Source organism: Phocoena phocoena, chromosome 2 (genome assembly GCF_963924675.1).
Source record: "Phocoena phocoena chromosome 2, mPhoPho1.1, whole genome shotgun sequence".
NCBI classification, from domain to species: Eukaryota; Metazoa; Chordata; class Mammalia; order Artiodactyla; family Phocoenidae; genus Phocoena; species Phocoena phocoena.
This window is the reverse complement of record NC_089220.1, coordinates 54,324,165-54,345,097: the sequence shown is the minus strand read 5'-3', so window position 1 is coordinate 54,345,097 and position 20,933 is coordinate 54,324,165. Positions and strand designations below refer to the sequence as shown.

The following is a 20,933-nucleotide window of genomic DNA, read 5'->3' as shown; positions in this document are numbered from 1 at the left end:
CAAAAAAAAAAAATAGCCAGAGGGCTGGATTTAGCCTGTGGGCTGTTATTTGCCAATACCTGGCATAAAGGATATTTCATAAGTTTAAACGAAAGCATAAACATTTAATTACTATTTCTAGGTAATATTAATGAAGCCAGGAATATCTTGAGAACATTTGAAGAATGTGTTCTAGGATTGGCAATGGTTCGTTTGAGAAGAGTAAGTTTAGAACGACGGCTTGGAAATATGGAAGAAGCTGAACGTTTGCTTCAGGAAGCTATTAAAAATGCCAAATCAAATAATGAATCATCATTTTATGCTATCAAACTAGCCCGACATCTTTTCAAAATACAAAAAAACCTTCCAAAATCAAGAAAGGTGCTTTTGGAAGCTATTGAAAGAGACAAAGTATGTATTTGTGTTTTTTAGAATATCTTCCATAAAAAATAGTCTTTTTTGTTGTTGTTTTTCATTTTGGCAACTATGATGAAAGGTTTGGTCTGTATGTAATATATTTCATTACTAAATGAAGACAACAGTCCCTCTAAACTGATGTTGCCATTCTTTTAAAAAATTTTCAAATTATCATTAAAAGGTTGAGAAAATTAACATTATTGGATTTTCTATTTTCTCCACATTTAGAAATTTTACGGCAAGTTTATTGATTATTAAGTAGAGGGCCTGAGAACACTTTATTAACATAAGTATGGCAGTTGCCTACATTGTAACAAATGTAGCAGTGAGATTATTCTCCTTTTCTAAAGTATTTCCTTTTATATATCAACTGATGTCAAAAGATAGTGTCTAGGAAATTTCTCATTTTTTAGATTTTCGGGTAATGACAGGTCTGTTTTAAGACACAGGTTTATAAGAGGTTTGCTTCCAGCTGCAGTGAGGAAGATTATCTATGGTTGTGAAGATTTAGATTACTGGGAACTGTAGAGATCTTTTTTTTATGTTTTACTTCATATTTGTTATGGTAGGTCAAGCTACATTAAACCCAAGATAGGATATAGGGTTTTCATTTATTGGCATTTAACAACTTGCATAGTTTAGGAGATGCTAGGATGATGTCTCTACCTACCAATGTGCTTATTAGTTTTTTACCTGTTTATTAGATGTATGCTGAAAAAATTTAACATGAATTACATTTTAATACAATTTTCAATATTGAATTTTTCAAGTTGAGACAAAAATTAAGGCATTTAAAATATCTGTGGTCTAATCAAAATATCTTAGAAATATGATTAATTGGTACTGCTTTTTACACAGGAGAACACAAAGTTATACCTCAATTTACTTGAAATGGAATATAGTGGTGACCTCAAACAAAATGAAGAAAATATCCTAAATTGTTTTGACAAAGCTATACATGGTTCATTACCTATGAAAATGAGAATTACGTTTTCTCAGAGAAAAGTGGAATTTCTTGAAGATTTTGGTTCAGATGTTAATAAGTAAGATCTTAATTATATATTATTATCTATCTGAATAGTAATAGAGCACTGATAATTTTGGATGGGAATTTGATGAGTATAAAATAATATATTGTTAAATTTTAAATGTTTCCTAGGTTTATTTTTCCTTGGGTATATGTGGGGGTAAATTCAGTTTTGCAGATGTCTATGTGCTTAATGAGAGGACATATGGTTTGTCTTTCCTTCAAAATTATTTTCAGAATTTTAGCGTGGTGATTTAAACAATGAGTAGATGAGAGAAAGCAGGAGGCAGGAATTCTGTGAAAAAGGAAATGGGCGAAGGATTGAACCCTGAAACACAGAAACATTTAATATATAGACCACCAAAGGTAGATGGGGTTTTCTGGAATAGGAATGCCATCTCAGATTAGAGAAGAGGATGGGTGTGGTTTTACAGATCATGCCTTAATGACCTCATCTTCATGCATTATAAAAGGCTAAAAGATGAGGGTGAGGAAAAGGACAAGTTTAAAATTTAAATCTGCAAAATAGAAGAGTAGAAATATTGATTAGAGCATTGCTGCCATTCCTTTCTTACCTGGTTCTAGTAAGGAAATACCCCAATTCCTGTTAGGCAAGTGTGTGTGTACATTTTTGATGGCTGAGTAAGATTTTAATTAAACTGAAAAACGTTTAATATGAGTTACATTTTAATACAACTGTATATATGTGCTTGGCACATTAAAAGTTTTATAATTACCTAATGTAAAGTACATTAACAGTCTAACAGGGGAGGAGGTACTGGTCTTTTAATAGACAAAGAGAGGCTTAAAGAGAGATTAGGCAGTTTTTCCAAGGTCACTTAGCTATTACATTGTGCAGCTGGAATTAGAACCTACTTCGGAGCCTGTGTTCTTAACCACCTCATGTGCTGTATGTGTCTTCCTTTTGTTTTGTACTGAAGAAAGTATACAAAAGAAATGGCATATGTAATTCTAGCTTTTAGTCTAGTTGGATGGTACGGTGACTAGAGAGGCTGTACATAATATGTGAGGTAGCATATAACTGTTAAGAAGGCTTTGATCTCTCTGGAACAGAATGTATTTGGCATCTTTCATAGAGGAGGTGGGGCTTCATTTAGTTATTACTGGATTCTGATAAGCTAAGAAGAGGATAAAATGGTGGAAGCAAATTAGTTCATGTAAAGATAATATCTGCTTGATTGGAGGGTTTTATGAAGCGGTAAAAACTTGATGCTAAATGTGCTGTGTCTTAAAAGCTAGACTGAGTTCTGAGCACATGTACACGGTTGACAGTAGGAAACTATTAGAGTTTTGAATTAGACTAAATGACATATTTAAATTTGGCAGTAATATACAGACAAATCTGAGGTCCGACACAAGGATGCCAGTTAGGCCCTTGTAAATATAGTTATGGAGGGTCTGAGTATCAGGTCTAAGATTGTTGTATTTGAAATTTAAAAAGGGAGTGATATGGAAAATCAATGAGTTGCTTAGAAATTTAGGTAGCAGTGTAATGAATTGGTAAGGATTAATGTTCAATCAGACAAATATAGGATTAAATCCTAGCTCTCACTTAGTATTTTGTATTCCTCAGTTTTCAGATTTTCTCATATGAATATTGAGTCTCTTGTTGCCAACCCATGAGTTGTTAAAGGTCTTAAGGAAATTAGTCCATTTTAAAGTCCTTTATGTTGAGTAAACACTGAACCAGAGATTATTGACAGTTTTTGCCCCTGGAATATTTTGGGACCAGTGTTACTGTTAATTGTTATTAAATGTGTACATATGCAGGCTGTCCAGGGAAGTTGAACATGCATGTAAACATCAAGGTCATTTCCACAGAAATGTAATTATCTGTGTTCAGGTTTCTGATTCCTTAAAAAATAAGGCCATCTTTGTCTTTCTAAAAAATATTTAAGAAAGTGGTAAAAGGAGGGCATTTCCTGGTTGTCCAGTGGTTAGGATTCCATGCTCAAAAAGAAAAAGAAAATGGTAAAAGGAAAACAAAATCATTATGATTTTAAAGTCAGTTTGGCTTCAAGTGACATTGTTTTTGAAGTTCTAAGTTCCAGGTGAGACCTATAATACATATCACATTTTTTTATTTATTAAAACTTATCTTTTTAATCAATGATTAATTATACTGTAGTTTTATTTTAGTTCTAATTCAATTTATCACATGGCCAAAGTTTACACTTTATCCTAACTGGTGGCAGGTGTCTTTAAGAAGCATTGTTAAGTTAAATCTCAAAAGTATACAAATTATGTAACTGTCAGGACTCGTTGCATTGGACGAAAACATATTGTCAAGGTCACTGTCTTTGTTGTGTGATAGCGCCTTAGTCGGGCTCTCCCCATGTGTTACAAATAATAAAAACAGGTAGCTCTTGGCCAGTATCCCATCAGCTTTAGCCCACTGTAGTACAGAGAACAGGCACTTTTTCAATAGCTCAGTTAAAAATCCTGGGACTTATTGACATCCTGGTTTGAGTCACATGATCACCTCTAAATCAGTCATTGGTCAGAGATACGTAGTAAGGTAATTGGCTAGGCCTGTATCTCTGAAGCCTGATTTGAACCACGTGGACTGAGAAGGAAAGTGCAAGGCAGCGGTTTGCCAAAGCAGATAACGTAGAAAAGGTAGCTGGGGGCAGTTTTGCCTGCTGGATCATTTTTTTTTTTCCAAAAGGACGTTCATTGCAACATGCTTTTGTTTCCCTAAGTGGAAATAACTTAAACACTTTAAAAATTTAAGTTTGGCTTTTGTCTATTCCAAAGGATTGTTTTTCCTTCCCTCTCAGGCTTCTGAATGCTTACGATGAACATCAAACACTCCTAAAAGAACAGGATTCTTTAAAAAGGAAAGCAGAAAACGGGTATGTAACTTCCTGCTGAATCAGAAAGGGATGCTTAAAAGAAGACATTTCATTGTGGAAATCCCTTTAAAGATAATTGTCACCTTTATGTTGTGGTAATTTATTTTCATGATTTGAAATCATATAAAACAGAGTGGTCAAGAACTTCAGATGAACGTACACAGGTGACACTTATCCATTTGTTAAAAGTACTTATCTGTGGGAATTCTGAAAGTTTCCATTTTGACCTTTGATTTAGATCAGAAGAACCAGAGGAAAAGAAAGCACACACAGAAGATACAACTTCATCATCTACGCAGATGATTGATGGTGATTTACAGGCAAATCAAGCTGCATATAATTATAGTGCCTGGTATCAAGTGAGTTTACATAATTATAATTGAATTTTTTGTTAATAGATGTTACTAGAAATGCATAAATGAGGATAGTCTTTTTTTTTTTTCCTTTAGAAAAAACAACTCTTTGCTTCGGTTGCAGATTGTATAATACATTGTCTTCTGGTTAAGACTTGGAAATTTCAGCAGTGAACACATGCTTGTTTTCTTAAATATACCTGCTTTAATTACATTTTTATATATAGAACTCAGCCATAGTTCTTGTATGCTAACATGTTTGCTTTTTCCTTTCAGTACAATTATCAGAATCCTTGGAATTATGGACAGTATTATCCTCCCCCTCCAACCTGATGGGAAAATTAAATACCAGATGGAGTGTGTGAAAAGTTTGAAATTATTTTTTTTTAATGAGGGATGTAAACATAGCATAAGCTTGTTGTATTTGATAACTTGTCTTCCCTGTTTCTGTGTAACATGATTTGTTCAGTAATAGGGGAAAATGTCACTTAGTAGCTTACCACAGATACTATTTCCTACCATTTATAAAATTTACTTTTTATTGGAGAACTATTTTTTTGATTTTTGCATTAAGTGGTCTAGAATTCTTTTGCAATGCATTTGCAATAGAGTTTTGTAGCCTTAAGGGTAGGGAAAAAAAACTGACTGCAAATCATGTCAGTGTAGTACAAGGTTCTGAAAATACATAAGGGCTGGTTATTAAGGATTTACTTCCTCCTTAAAAAAAAAAATGGCTTTTTAACCTTTGCTGACAAGATATTGTCTGTGTGGTTCCATTATCATTGTGAATTTGGATCAAACAGCAGAAGATACTTATTAAAATATTGTCTTGGAATAGAGATTATAAATGAGGAAATGGAATGTTTGCATCCCTTTAAAAAAATGAAAATCATATCAAAACTTGTTTCAGGAGACTTTGTATTTGGAATATTCACGTTAAAACTTGTGAGCAAGCTTTCATTTTGATCAAACTGATCATCTTTGTTTTTGTAATAAAACTGAAGACTCATCCAATAATTGTTACGAATTTATTGAGGGGGGGAAATCACCTAATAATATTAACTTTATATTCACCAGTATTAGTGGTTTATTGGTTTTGAAGTATACTTTTCTTGAATTCATCTATTGTTGACAATTTATTAGACCTTTTAGCCTTTTGCTTCCTCTCAATCTCTATGCTTTTGCCTTCCTTATACACAAATATTTAAAGATTTTTAAGATGATTGTCTCTGGCAAAGCTGTCCAGACAATTTTACTGTTACTGCCAGGTTTGACGAAGTCTTAGTACTGGTTAACCTAATCAGAACATGAATATATTTACACAACACACATCAAGACGTAGGATAAATTTTTATTGAGCCTTGTAGTTTACAACATGAGGTAAAAGGCAAGTCAGTTCTCTTTAAGTGATATTCTACACAGCTGTAGTAAAATATTTTAAACTTCAAGGATTTATAATGGATTACATTTCTTAGAAGTTGGGGATCAAGTAAACAAGTTCTAACTTAACTTCTTGAATTTTCCAGTTGACTCTTCCCTTAAAATAGTAACCAGTTCTAATGAGACACCTAAGTTTCTTCAAGGCTGTATTTTATTGTTGCTGATGCCTTTACTATTTCAGTCAATATCCACTAATTCCACTTCAAAAATAAGTTTTGCGTTTGGTGGAATTCTGTTGAAGAAGTCAAGGTAAATTTGATAAAACTTGCCTCTTCCCTTATTCCCCTTACTGTAAATTAGAATTATGGGACTTCTCTGGTGGCGCAGTGCTTAAGAATCTGCCTGCCAATGCAGGGGACACGGGTTGGAGCCCTGGTCTGGGAAGATCCCACATGCTGCGGAGCAGCTATGCCTGTGCACCACAACTACTGAGCCTGTGCTCTAGAGCCTATGAGCCACAACTGCTGAGCCCATGCACCACAACTACTGAAGCCCACGCGTCTAGAGCTCATGACCTAGAGCCCCCACAACGAACAGCAGCCCCTGCTTGTGGCAACTTGAGAAACCCCATGCACAGCAAGGAAGACCCAACGCAGCCAAAAATAAATAAAATTAGAATTATGTATATTGGATACTGGTAATTAACTCCAAAGGGAGGGCTTTATAGTTGACTCAGGGGCTAGTACATAGGAACCTAGAGGTTCCTAAAAGTATTTTTGTGAATGGAGGTCATAACCTGTCAATAAAGGCTGACTAGATAAATTCAGCTTGAACTAGGATCTTCCTTACCTGGATGCCTCTCTAGTACTGCCAAGTTAGCCACTACTTGATGAAGACTGCTACTTAGTATGCCCCACCCCTGCCCCAAGTGATTTCAATCTAGCTGATTGTATATGTTACATTAAATCAAAGTTCATATGAGGTACTACCTGATATTTGCTGTGAATTTTCAGATGTTGAATTCAGATAACTGATTTTTATCTGACTGGTCTTGAGATACTTCACGAGAGGGAGCTGCAGTTGGTCACGGGATTTTGATAGGCTGAGAAGAAGAAGGCTATTATATTCCCAAGTAACTGTAATTGATAAGACTAGAAAGGACTTTCAATTTTTTTATCCCCAAACTTACTCTACCTGGTCCAACTAGTTCTCTGGGAATGGAACCAACAACTAAACTACCTTCCTACTTAGCTATTGGATTGTTCTGGTCGTAATAGACTGGAGTCATGGCTCTTCTTTTTTTTTTAATGTTCACAAATTGGGCCTATCAGAAAAGTACTGTCACTAGTTGTAATCACAAATGCGTACACTATGATGTTGGACCTGTGGTCTCCTTCATTTCACAACTGGTGATCCCCAACGTGTTCCATTTCTAAGCTTTGAGTACCCAGTTAATTGCCTGAAATCATATGGAAGCATAAAATTACCATGAGCCATATCTGAATCCTACAGTTTGCTACAGTTGTTTGTATTGAGCATCTTAACTCCTTTAAATAAACCCTTCAAACATTAATAGTAGCTTTTCAAAGATGGAAACTTAAACCTCAGTTTAGGTCTTGAAAATTAAGAGCTTATAGGAAGAAAAATGACTCCAGCTCAAGTTAGAATACTTGTAACAGTAGAAAATATTGTGTATATTGGAGGTGTTGACACAAAAGCATCTAAATATCAGGAAGACTGGTCTGGACGGGATCTCTGACCTAGAGGTTAACCTAGACAGCATTTACATACCTTCAAGTGATCTTTCTTAATGATTTTTCTTTTAATTACAGAGGAAAAAAGGATACTTAGCATCAGGCTGTCCTTTCTTTCCATAAGCCCATTCTGGTTCAATCTCCAGTCGAGCCTTTTCTCCTTTACTCATAGTCAAGAGTGCTTCATCCCACTAAAGGCAAGAACATAAAATCAAAACTAATGATACTTTACAAAAGCATGCAAAGCCAGAAGAAAGGCAAGATTACATACAAAGCATTCTGTTACAGGATTTCATGTCCTAAGGTAATGTCCTTGGGTGAGAGTCTCTAAATCTGTCCTTTATTTCCTCAATGAAAAAAGTTAAGGACACATTAAACAATTTTCTAGTGTAAATACTTGAACTTTTCAAAATGATACAATGTCATTTTGTACAAATTTGGATCTTAAAGCCAAATTACCAAAAACAATATGATGCAAGGATACAGAATATATTACTAATATCATATACTCTGTTGAAATGTAACAAATTACATAAAGCTAAAATGATAGAGATCTGTCACATACTGGAAATTAAGAGTATGGTTGACTAGAACAAATTTACCAGTAAACATTTTAGTTACAGAAACAAAAATAGCTCAACCTGATGTATCAACTTGGTATAATCAGATAGTAGTTAAAAGTGATTTTCAACTAAACCTTTAGTTTCAAGATGTTTTATATTCTATTTTGGGCTCTGGATATGATTGAACAATATTTTAGGTCTTACCACAGTACAAAGAATAACACATTTAGGGTCCTCATAACTGCATTTAAATAGGCATTTTGGTTATTAATATTTGGCATCCTACTGTTTCATCTCCTTTTGTACTGTACAGTGCAATGGTCAGTACAGCTTAAGCCTAACTTCCCCTTTTTTCAGAGTTTCCTTCTGTTATCTCTCACATGTAAGGGTGGGTAAAGGCATACTTAACATTTGAAAGATATTTTTGGTGTTTGAGCCTAAATTGTGAGAGGTGAGAGGGCCACAGGAAAGACTCCTAGAAGTTTCTATCAGTACTTCTAGTGGAACAGATATTTTACCTTTCTGAATCATGTATAAGTGGTACAACAGCTATTTAACATTTTATAAGAATCAAATTTAGAAAGCCAAACATTCTGGCAATTACTTTACAAAGAAAAAAATAATAAAAGGGGCAGGCATGGAAGGAAATAATATTTGAGTCTATTATGTGCTTTAAGTTATACCTATTTAATCTTTCTTTTAAAAAAATTTATTTATTTTTGGTTGCATTGGGTCTTTGTTGCTGTGCGTGGGCTTTCTAGTTGCGGTGAGCAGGGGCTACTCTTTGTTGCGGTGTGGGGGCTTCTCGTTGTGCAGCACGGGCTCTAGGCACGCGGCCTTCAGTAGTTGTGGCACACGGGCTTAGTAGTTGTGGCACATGGGCTTAGTTGCTCCACAGCACGTGGGATCTTCCCGGACCAGGGCTTGAACCCTTGTCCCCTGCATTGGCAGGTGGGTTCTTAACCATTGTGCCACCAGGGAAGTCCCCCACTTAATCTTTTAGCAGCCTTGAGGTAGGCTGTACTGTCTGAGATCCAGAGAATGTAATTTGTGCCAGATCAGTTAGCAATGATAACACTTGATTTGTGAGACTCGAAAGATTATTTTCATCCTATTCTCAAACCTAATTCTTTATGTTACCATACCACAAGTAGCGTGTGCCAGAATATCTACGGGTTCATGGCCAGTTTTTACTTACTCCTCTGATAACTTTGCCTATCCCAACCTTAAAACTTAAAGGCTTGGCATTTTTCTTCTTCTTCGAACCTGTAAAACAGATTTTCTTTATAATTAATAATGAAGTTAAGTTCCAATTGAAAAACACAGTGATTTAAGTCTTTAAATTGATTTCAGAACTTACCATGCTATGCATCTGAAAAGAAATAAAAATTCAGAAAGCCAAGTAATTCATCAAGAAAATTCTGGATGTAAAAATAATTATGGTCTAAAGGAGGGAGACGGAAAGGACCTATATTTACACCATTAAAATAACACTATTCTGCCTTTTATATTAAAATACAAAAGCCAGAATTTGGGGCATTAACAAAGTTTAGACTAAGCTTCCTTATTTTTTGCTTTTCAATGACCAAAAGGTCTTCATTTACACCCAGCCAAGTAGTGAACTGAAAACCTTTTACAAGTAAATAACAGGTGTAAAAGACTTCCGGAAAAAAATGACAGCCAAGAAAAAGGTACTGCCAACACAAATATTTGGCATGCCCTAAAGCCAAAGAGATAAGGTTACATTTAGACTTACTCGTTTGAATATTAGTATCAAAAACAGTCCCATCCTGTAGTGTTCCTGTATACCAGCAGTGAACAATATCTCCCTTTTTGGGAAAGTTGGTTTTATCTCCTTTTTTAAGAACAGATTTTGTATATTTTGGTGGACCCTAGAAACAGAAACAACACACACACAGAGTTGTTAATTCATGTCCTTTTTTTAGAAGGATGACAGAATACTTATACAGCCAACTGTGACCTAAGTCCAGTCACAAGAATTTCACAGATTTGGTAACAAACTATTTTGCCTCTGGTTCACCACTGAGTTAAAAAACTCACTATCTCATTTCAAGTCTGTGATGAGAATATTAGTAACTAGCACACCTATAATTTCAAATAACTTCCAGCTTCTTTGGAAACCAGTGTTCTTTTGACAAGAGTAATTATTCATCAAACCATAAAATGAATCCAGTTATTTTCCAAGGTTAGAAATATCATTACATTTTAATTCCTATAAAATTATAAGGCATTAAATCATTGTGACATCTTTTCAAAGATTTGAGTTGTGTTAGCACCAATAATTGGCATTACTAAATATTTAAATTATATCCAATTAGAATAAATACAAGTAATATTGCATCTGTTCCTGGACTTGAATTGAAAATAAGTTCACACAATGAATGGAATTATCTATAGAAATTACCATAAGAGGCATATTTCCTAGAACAAAGCAGGATTATCAGGGTCTTTGTTTTTTTTTTTTGAAAGCTAAGGGTTAATCTAATCATTAGTGAGGAATCTATGAGAATCAAAAGAATCAATTTCTTAGGTAAACTTAAGAATATATAGAATTTTATACTACAGAACATTCCAAATGTTTTACAGAAACTAACTCTCCCTTATGAGGTAGGTACTATTATTATCCCTGTTTTACAGATAAGGAAACAAAAGGATAGAGTGGATAAGTAACTTGCTTAAGGTCCTAGAGCTCCAAAGTGGCTGTGTAGGATTGGAAACCAGGCAGCCTGGTTATAAAGCCCAAGCCTTAACCACTTTACTACCTCTCAAGCACATATGGAATGTCAGGTATTAATACTAGTCATTTTGTTATGTCCATTCATTTAACCATACAGCAACCTGGCAGTTCTTTCCCCATCTTTTATAGAGAAAGTAGTGAGGCCTGGATAGGGTATAAAGCCCTATGCAATTCAGAGTCTTAAGGATTAGAACTTTCAGCTAAAGCTAGGCTGCCTCCCTAAGTCAGAAGAAAGTCACATCTATAGCTTGAATACAAAGTGTATTACAAAAGTAAGCATTAACTTTCTTCCTGACCCATTCCAAGCTTGTTTTAGTGAGACGTTACTTTAGAAGTCTACTGCTAGTAGTGTAAACTGGTGCCATCTCTTTGGAATGCAATTTTAAAATGTTAAAAGTATGATAATTCTCTTTATACAGATATATACTCAAGAAGTAATTTGAAACTTAGGAAAAAATCTTTATGCAATTATTCCATACACTATTATACATAATGGCAAAATAAAACCACATATTTATGGTAATATAATAGTTTTTAGTAATGTGGAAAAATTCTTATAAGATTACAAGGCAAATAGTAGAAAGTTCTACAGTAAAATCTCAACTTTTCAATAAAAATACACAGAAAATATTCAAAAATATTCTGAAATGTTAAACATTCATTTCTAGGTGTTGGAATTATGTTTTCTCTATCCTTTTCTATCAGAAAAATAAATGATTTTTAAGGAATATAGTTGACTTGACAAAAACTGTTAACATATATCCCAAATTTGAAAATAATTTTAACTTAAAACATTTAAAAGCCACAAAATGAGGATGACAATATACGTATATTATGTGAGAATATCAGAATATCAAGACTTTATTAAAGAAATTACAGATAACTATTGAGTGGATAAGGTACGATTAGCAAATAATAGCCACATTTTAAAACTTAATGTCGGGCTTCCCTGGTGGTGCAGTGGTTGAGAATCTGCCTGCCAATGCAGGGGACATGGGTTCGAGCCCTGGTCTGAGAAGGTCCCACATGCCGCGGAGCAACTAAGCCCGTGCGCCACAGCTACTGAGCCTGCGTGTCTGGAGCCTGTGCTCCGCAACAAGAGAAGGCTGCGACAGTGAGAGGCCCACGCACCGCGATGAAGAGTGGCCCCTGCTCTCCGCAACTAGAGAAAGCCCTCGCACAGAAACGAAGACCCAACACAACCAAAAATAAATAAATAATTAAAAAAAAAAAAACAAAAAACACCAATGTCATTCCATTATTTTCCCTTTTGTTGTACCACATTGCTTGGGCATGTTGTGTTACCTACATTAGAGGTCTTAGTATAATGCAAACACAATAAATTGGTGGCTATATCTCAGTCTTAACAGTGAAGGCACAATCTGCCTACTTGGGGCCTCAATTTCAGTGTTTCACAAAGTGTCTTTTATGGATCACCCATTGCTTGGCATTGTTGGAAGAAAAGGGCCTAATATAATTAAGTTTGGGAAATACTGCATTCAAGTTAAATATGCCTCTTTTGCATAACTTCTCAGAGCTAATTATGCATTAGCTAATATACACTGAATCTTCAAGTAGGAGACACAAGGTACAGCTTTTGATGACACATGAAAACAACATGGAACTTCTGGGACCTATAAAACACACTTTGTAAAATGGTGGATCTCATTTTGGGTTTCATTGCAAGAACCTGATTGCTTCATGGTGGGAGGTCAGATCAGTTCCAAGCTATCCTGGAGTTAATGTGCTTGAACGGACCTGGCTTTTAGGTAATTTCCTGGCTTTGCAGCAATTTCTTAGTCCAGAGTGAGGAAAAGAACTACATTCCTGAGATTGGGTCTGAGCTAGAAACTTCTAGACACAGATAAAGGAACTTTTGAGAGTGATCATCATAGCTGCAATTAACTAGATCACGGCATAGCCTCTAAAAATGAGAGTAGAGTTGACCCTTGAACACTTTGGGTGTTAGGGGTGCCAACCCTTCCTGCAGTCCAAAATTCATGTATAACTTATAGTTGGTCCTCCCTTTACATGATTCCTCCGTACCCATGGTTCTGCGTCCACAGATTCAACCAACTAAGGATTGAGGGTCATGGAGTACTGCAGTATTTACTGCTGGAAAATATCTGCATATTATAAAGGACCCATGCAAACCCATGTTGTTCAACGGTCAACTGTATATTACATAATTATTCTCAATTCAAGAAATATTTGAGCATGTTCTATATGTCAGGAACTAGAGATACACAGCTGAGTTGGCAGACGTGGTTCTGGCCCTCCCTCTAACAGAGAATATAGGTGTGTTAGGAGACCTAAAGAGGAAACACAGGGTGCCAACATGAGAAGGACACAGTGACGTACTCCAGTATAGGCTATAGGCTGGGAGAGGGTTCTCTGAAGTAATGTTTACACTGTATCTTGAAGGACAAAAGAAGGTCCCTCAGTAGGGGAAGGTTTACAACAGAGAATAGCATTTTCATAGCAGGGAAGAGCATGAAAATAGTCTGCAAGGTAAGAAAGAAAAGAATGGTATGAGATGAGGCTGGAAAGACATAACACATGTTAAGAATCTGGGTTTTTATCTTTAGGTCACTGAGCAGCCAATTACCAGTTTTAAACGAAGTTACAAAATCAGATTTGTGTTCTAAACAGATCAGTTTGACCTAGTTGAGGAATGGATAGGGAATCAAAAGTGGAAGTGGGGAGACTTGATAGGAAGAGGTTAGTATAGTAGTCTAGGTCTATGCTGGGGTGCCAACATTGAGGATGACAGAAGATGAGCAGTTTTGTGATATATATATGCAGAATCAACAGACTTTGGTGATGATTATATGTAAAGAAGTTATGAAGGATGAATCTCAAGTTTTTGGCTTGAGTACTTTTACAGTCACTTCTGACGTCTGAGTGTGAGTTCCTGACCTAACTTATACTTTCTCTCCTGTCCAATATTCATTCATACTTGAAAACTTTCCTCAACACTATTTAATACATAATAGGTAATAAATATATTGACTATGACTGATTTATTTAAAGTCTAGTAACAGCTATTAGACAAGGTTCTCTGTATTAAGATGAATAAGGTAGAGGTAAATAATATAGATAACCACGTGCTACAGAAATTTTTGGCAGTTATGTAAAGTCTGGGATGGTAAAAGTTTCAAAGGAAGCGATGAGCCGATGACCTGGGTCTTGAAGGGGACAGAGAACTGACAAATAGGGAAGCTGAGAGGAGAGACACACTAAGCAAGAAATAAAAGTATGGACAGTTTAGTAGACAATGGGCAGACATCTGTGACCGAAGAAGAATATTTCTATAGAAGTAGTAAATATGGAGCTGGGCAGGGGCCAGATATTGGAAGGTTTTGAATGCCAAAAATGCAATCCAATAGAAAAACAATGAGTCACAAATGTAATTTTAACTGGTCTAGTTGCTGCATTAATATCATTTCAACATGTAATCAATATAAAAATGTTGAGATATTTTACATTTAAAAAAATCATTAAAACTTGGAAACTGCATATTTTATACTTAAGGCACATTTTAATTCGGAGAGGCCACAAAGTGCTCAGCAGCCACGTATGGCTAGTGACTACTGTATTGGACAGTGCAGCTCTAGACAGTATAGAGTTACTGAAGATCTTTGAGGAAGGTGCAGTTTGCAAAATATTTTAGAAAACTTACTAGAACAGCCATTTTGGGGCTGAATGATGATGAAAGAGAATGAAGGCAGATTAGTGACTTTTCCCACACTCCAGGTCTGAGGCCTTGGAATGCTTGAGAATCAAAAAGGAATGGATGAAGATGTGAAAAAGAAGATATTTGAGAGCCTTAGATCTGAGGGAGACATGAAAAGGAAAAAGAAAACCAAAGATCAGAGAACTTTTAAACTGGGAAGAAGAGAATGGTTACAACTATGTATGTTAATATTTTGGTAAAATAGAACACAAGAGTATATAATGAGAAAGGAATAAGAGAAGGTTGAGAACTTCTGGAAAAATGTCAAGTAGTTTATGTGGATGGGGAATTGAGCGAGGGATAGTTATGAAAGCTGCTGAGTAGCAGTGAAACTAGAAACCATGCTTGTCTGATATTAAGCTTTAATTTATACAAAGCCCAGTAAAAATTCTGATGATTATTTTTCTTCACAGTACTTGCTCTGCAGTCCTGAAGCATGAACAGAGAAAGCAGACAGCCGGGACCAGCAAAGTACTGGTCAAGAAGTTACAGAATCTAGGCAGGAAGACAATGAGTACATAAAAAAGAGGGCTCACACTGACCAGTTAAATGAAATGAAAAGACGTCTTAAAGAAAACGATATAGTTTAGGACTCTCACGAAATCTCTCTAAACTGCCTCCAGCCCTTACAGCTTTTACTTTTATTTGAATGCTCTTTTTCTTAATCTCTTGATATATTATCTGCTACCTCATACGTCCCTTATTCTAGTTTTCTGGAATACTCTTTCTGGAAGATGAACTATGTTGCCAACTGCTTTTGTAACCCTTCTAATAATTATACCTCTATTTACCTTAGTAGCTGCTCAATATTTGCCCACTATATAAAACATTTATCAAATTATTATTATTATTGTCACTGATACTAACACTGCTAGGAATGAGTGAGCTTAGTTGTTAGCAAGATATTATCAAAAGTGGCAAGATAATAATCAATTTAGCTCTACTGAGGCTTTTCAAAGAGCTGTCCTTAGCTCTGCTAAGGCTGTCCATTTACAGAAATAGTTTTGTTTTGTTTTTTTAATGGAGACACTGGTGGAAAAATTTTATTTTTTTGAATTTTATTTCATTTATTTTTTTATACAGCAGGTTCTTATTAGTTATCCATTTTATACATATTAGTGTATGTATGTCAATCCCAATCTCCCAATTTCAGAAATAGTTTTATCTAGCTCTTCAAACCTTGGTACAAAACCTGGGCTGGGAAAGATGAGACAGATGAACCCACACCCTGCAGCCAGGCCCAAATTAACTATTTATATTGCCTAGGACACCATGTACATCAGAAAAAGCTAAAAATAATCAAAAGGAAGTTTCTTTCACTCAGTCCAACTTGGCTATAGAATAGGCCCTTAAAATAGCTTTGAAAGCTCAGAAGTTCTGGCCAGACATAGAGGCAATATAAAATACAAAGCAAGGGCTTCTCTGGTGGCACAGTGGTTAAGAATCCGCCTGCCAAGGCAGGGGACACGGGATCGAGCCCTGGTCTGGGAAGATCCCGCATCCCGTGGAGCAACGAAGCCTGTACACCACAACTACTGAGCCTGCGCTCTAGAGCCCACGAGCCACACCTACTGAGCCCATGTGCCTAGAGCCCGTGCTCCGCGACGAGAAGCCACCGCAATGAGAAGCCCGCGTGCCGCAAGGCAGAGTAGCCCCCCACTCACGGCAACTAGAGAAAGCCCACGCGCAGCAACGAAGACCCAATGCAGCCATTAATAAATAAATAAAACAAACAAAAAAACAATGTACTGATTTGGCCCTATGAGTGAGAACATGTTTTTTAAAAAAAAAAAAACTACAGGTATTTCACAGGAAAGGCTTACTAACTGTAAAGCACTAGTTCTTTTTTACTTATTGAGTACACCCAAGGGAGAAAACCCACTCCATATTAGTGTTTGGCTCACTGAAAATGGCCACCCCTTATTATGAGAAGTCAGTGCTGTAAAGCAAATACTTTTTCTCAAATTCACATGCGAAATCAAGTAAGAATACATTCTATACATACCTCATCCAGAGTCTCTTCAGACTTGGTTTCTTTGGGTTTATCTTCATTAAGCTTCACATTTTTCACCTGCTCAGACACTTTGCTTATACTTTCAGTACCCTTGAAACGCTGTAAGGAAAATGGTCTGTTTATCATATTCATGTCTGGCTAAGAACAAAGGAAGAATCTTATATTAAGCATTTTAATCAACAAATTATGAATCTCAAACTATCTCACAAAATAAATTCTGTAATGAGACCTGTAACCTTTAGAAAGACCAATTCAGACTCAGAGATATGAATAGTATTCAATCAATCCCTTAATAAAGATTCTCTTTTTTTTTGTGGAAGGTGGTCATTTCATAGTTAACATATATTGGAGAATTTCTTAAAATTTGCTTTTCTAAAGGCTCAGCCTAGGTCTAACCAAGAGTTTAAATACATTAATGAAATGCAACTTACTTTAGATTTGTAACTTTTCAGTGTCCTTAAAAATCTGTTCCCTTTCAAAATATCAAAACATCCTGCCATATTACAGATTAGCCATGCTAAATTTGACAGTCCATTTATGATTATAGTTAAGAAAAAGTACAGGTGGAAAAATGTCAACATATTCTGCAAATAAATGCATTTAAAGCTTCTTTTTGGGAATAAAATATCTAAAATGATATTTTGGTAATAAAATGTAACAATACTCACCTTACTTTCAAAAAGATGGTTATAGGCTGTAACCAAATGGTCCTTGTTAGCTGTCTTGGCCACATTTTTAATGTTTCCTAATAACTTATGTTCTGCAAGAAACTATAAAGAAAAAAGCTGGTTAGTCAAAATAATTTCCCTCATGTAAGAAAGGGTCTAAAATTAGAAAATGAACTTTTGAGTTAGAAATTATGTTTTCAATCATACTATTGATAAAAGAAATGAAACATTACATTTTATACTCTACTTCATAACAAAAATAAGATTGAAGGAATATTAAAAAAACCATATTGGGTAATTATAAGAAATACTTAAAGATTAGAACTGTAATATTGCATAGTGGTTACACTGGTGTGTACTAACCCTTTTCCCATCATGGAGCTCACGGAAGAGCACACTTACACAAGCAAGCACATTTTGGTAACTGGGCAAAGCTGCTCCTGGCAGGATGTTACTTGGCCCGTGCGCTGGGAGCCTCTAGCCATGTTGGGTATTTCTATCTTGACGTATCTGTAACCCATTCTTAGCACACCCAGAAACACTGTTACACAATGCTGGATATATAGTGTTCAAATGTATAGACTGTGGTGTCAGACCAACTGGGTTAAAATCCTAGCTGTCTGATTTTAGACAAGGGACTAAGCTTTCCTAAAGACTCAGTTTCTGCATCACAGTGAAAGATTAATAACAGCATCTTATGTCAGAGGCTTATTATAAGGGTAAATGTAATAAACCATTTCCAGTCACACAGTAAGAACTCAATACATATTACCTATTTGATTAATAATGTATTTAATAACTCTAACAGTAGAATTCCATTTCTCTCAGATATAAGACTAAACTGTCAGATGAATACTGAAATACTACTACTGAAATATCAAATCATCAAAATCATGTACCTTCATCTCAAAATCATGTACATGTTTTCCTTACTTTATTCTTCCTTTTCTACCTTGTGGTCCTTGCTTGATTCCTCATTTTGTTACCTTCCCAAAGTTGTCCTCTGGCATCTTTTAATCTTTCTAACCTTCTAACCTTACAATAAAGCAGTTTTTCTGAAACTATCACTATTGCATTTTTCTCTCTGACGCTTAGAGAGAAATGTTCTAAATGATAAAGGCTCATGGGAAAGGCTATTTTGATTAAATAGAAGCAGTTACTTTAGCACTGTTGTGATTTCTTTAGCAAGTTTTCAGAAAGATATCCAAAATATAAATATCTCCATGATATCTTATGATCAATAAAATAGTGACTGTCAAATATAGGTTTACATATGTGAATGAACACTGGAAAATATGCATGTAAAAGATTAGTATATTAGTATTAGTATCTTAGTATTTTGACAAGCCAAGTCTCTTGAAATTGTCCAACGTGGGCCAGTTTTATATTAGATTCCACCTTGGGATGATTTGTTTTATAAGAATTTGATGAATATAGTACAGTTTTGAGGCATTACACGTTAATAAATGATATATCTACTCTATTGTTTCAGTGAAATGTGGATTGGCTTAAGAGAAAATAATTCCACTAAAATAGTAAAATGGTATAAAATGGTGTCTCTGAGGCATGGTCTTTCATTTTCACACTTGTATCCCCAAACACTGAGTACGGTTCTTGCTGTAGATATTGTATAAGTATTTGCTGATGTCAGAATTATTATTCAGGAGGGAGATTATTGGAAATTAAGTTAAAAATCGGAGATAAACCACATTTAGACCACTGCTATTTCTGATAAGTGGGAGATGCTGCGGGCACACAAACTGTACAGTCGTTCTGCAATTTAAGGAGATATGAATTATATTAATTTCCAAAGGAAAAGAAGCCGTCTGACAAAAATAACTTGTGACTACGGAGAGTGGTTAAGATGGAGACTGTGCTGAAAAATGCAGGGCGTAAAAGTATTAAGAATGCCAAATAGATTTCTTGGTTTGTTTATAACAATGGGAGACCACTGTACCCGAAATACTCATGTAACTCCCCTAGATATACAGGTGAAAAGGTCATTTAAAGGATCGATATTTTAAAAGTTAAACAGCGAGACTGTTAAAAAATCACAATTATTAGTGTTCAGTGCTTGGTAATTGATGAGAAAAGCAAATCGCACCATCGTTCCCACCGAAATCTTCACATCCCTTCTCATTTCCCTAACAGCCCACACTACCCGCCAGGGATCTATCTCACGCAAGCCTCCAGTCCTCGGGCCCCCGTCTCAACCCCCAAAATCTACTGGGTTCCTTTTTTTCACAGCCTCCACCTCACTCAAGCATCTCAATGAGGTTCTAAATCTGCTACTGCTGCGTGCCGCAAGAGGTAAAGTTGCTCCACCTGCCCAAATAGGGCCGGCCCGAGGGGCGGGAGCGTGGCTCGGGAGCGCACGCGGGACCTCTCCGGCCTTCCAGGCCACCGGCCGCTGGAGAGCGAGGGCGGGGGCACCGAGGAATACGGAATGTATGGGCATCTACGGGGGGGTGAAGTGTCCCTCAGCCGCACCAGCCCGGCCGCCCCGCCGCCTCCAGTACCGAATCTGAACCGTGATCCTGCAGAAACTTGATAATGTCCTTCTTAGGGAGCTGCTCGCTGCGCAGCTGCTCCACGGTCCAGGCCCGCTGTGGAACGGCCGCCGCCATCTTCCCCCGCTGCCTCCGCTTTACTGAGCCAGCCCGCCTGGGTTCGGCATCGCCCCGCCCCAGAGGCGTGGCGCGGACCCTGCTCGGAGCTCAAGCGGGCGGGGTCACGGCGCTACCCAGCAGGATTGGGGCCAGTGTTTGAGTGACGTCAAGGCTGTGCTCCGCGGGCCTCTTTGTTGAGTCCGGGGTAAAACCGGCCGATGTGGCCCGGACAGCAGACTACGCAGAAAGCCGCAAGCTGTCAGCTTCTCTTAATTGGAATCCTTGTGAGGCGACGACCTCCGATAGTAGTGATTGTTTACCAGCCATTACCCACACTTGTTTATTACCGACAAGCTGCTATGCATTTAAAGTCTTTAATCTGTTTAAAGGAAACAAAAGCATTCAGACATCTAATCTCATTTTATCTAGTTCTAGCCTAAAGATTCACATCTGACTTGGCTCAGTCCTTGTCCATCAGAGCAACCTATATTCCACCACTTTCCTTTTAAAACTCAAATTAAACTAAAATACAACCGGTTCCCTTCCCCCTCCCAAATATAAACATACGATAAACAGCATGTCTAAAAGCAAGTCCAGACACTTGACCATATAAAACAATGTAAAGTGGCTACACACAGGATGTCTCTTGCTGATGGTGGCGATGAGGGGGTGACATTATTAGTGGTCCAAACAACCTCGTGATATGTGTGTACTTTCCCTCAATACACGAAGAAACAAATCTACAGAGGTTACTCGAGGTCGCCACTTTTAGAGGGGAGAAGCCGGGAATTGTATCCAA

General features: G+C 36.5%; 2 protein-coding genes and 1 non-coding gene across 5 annotated transcripts in view; 2 read left to right on the top strand and 1 right to left on the bottom strand.

Annotated features, from left to right (window-relative positions):
* Positions 1–5,666, top strand: part of PRPF39 (pre-mRNA processing factor 39) — a 37,514-nt gene extending 31,848 nt beyond the window's left edge. For both annotated transcript variants that reach the window (XM_065871448.1, XM_065871449.1), the window contains 5 exons: positions 122–390; positions 1,255–1,439; positions 4,225–4,299; positions 4,538–4,658; positions 4,929–5,666. In XM_065871448.1, the coding sequence (XP_065727520.1) occupies positions 122–390; positions 1,255–1,439; positions 4,225–4,299; positions 4,538–4,658; positions 4,929–4,985 (707 nt within the window). In that variant the 3' untranslated portion in view covers positions 4,986–5,666. The remainder of the gene's footprint in view (positions 1–121; positions 391–1,254; positions 1,440–4,224; positions 4,300–4,537; positions 4,659–4,928) is intronic.
* LOC136119741 (small nucleolar RNA SNORD127) lies at positions 458–543 on the top strand. Its single transcript, XR_010655700.1, has one exon. It is a non-coding gene; the product is annotated as a small nucleolar RNA SNORD127 (small nucleolar RNA).
* Positions 5,667–5,986: 320 nt separating the features above from the next.
* On the bottom strand, positions 5,987–20,207 carry FKBP3 (FKBP prolyl isomerase 3). Of its 2 annotated transcripts, XM_065871552.1 has the most exons (7): positions 20,045–20,205; positions 17,526–17,627; positions 16,849–16,956; positions 10,106–10,241; positions 9,548–9,615; positions 7,880–7,977; positions 5,987–6,324 (listed from the first exon to the last, which is right to left on the bottom strand). In XM_065871552.1, exons 1-7 carry the CDS (start codon positions 20,150–20,152, stop codon positions 6,270–6,272), a joined length of 675 nt encoding a protein of 224 aa, XP_065727624.1. In that variant the 5' UTR covers positions 20,153–20,205; the 3' UTR covers positions 5,987–6,269. The 2 variants fall into 2 exon arrangements, with proteins under 2 accessions (XP_065727624.1, XP_065727623.1); XM_065871551.1 differs by lacking the exons at positions 5,987–6,324; positions 7,880–7,977; positions 9,548–9,615 and having other exon boundaries at positions 9,673–10,241; positions 20,045–20,207.
* Between the last annotated feature and the right edge of the window lie 726 nt (positions 20,208–20,933).

Coding starts and splice junctions, on each gene's coding strand:
- FKBP3 (XM_065871551.1), bottom strand. CDS start 20,152: ATGGCGGCGGCCGTTCCACAGCGGGCCTGGACCGTGGAGCAGCTGCGC. Junction 17,628..20,044: donor AGGATCACGGTTCAGATTCG/GTACTGGAGGCG, acceptor TTTTCTTTATAG/TTTCTTGCAGAACATAAGTT. Junction 10,242..16,848: donor CTGAAGAGACTCTGGATGAG/GTATGTATAGAA, acceptor TTCTGTTTCTAG/GGTCCACCAAAATATACAAA.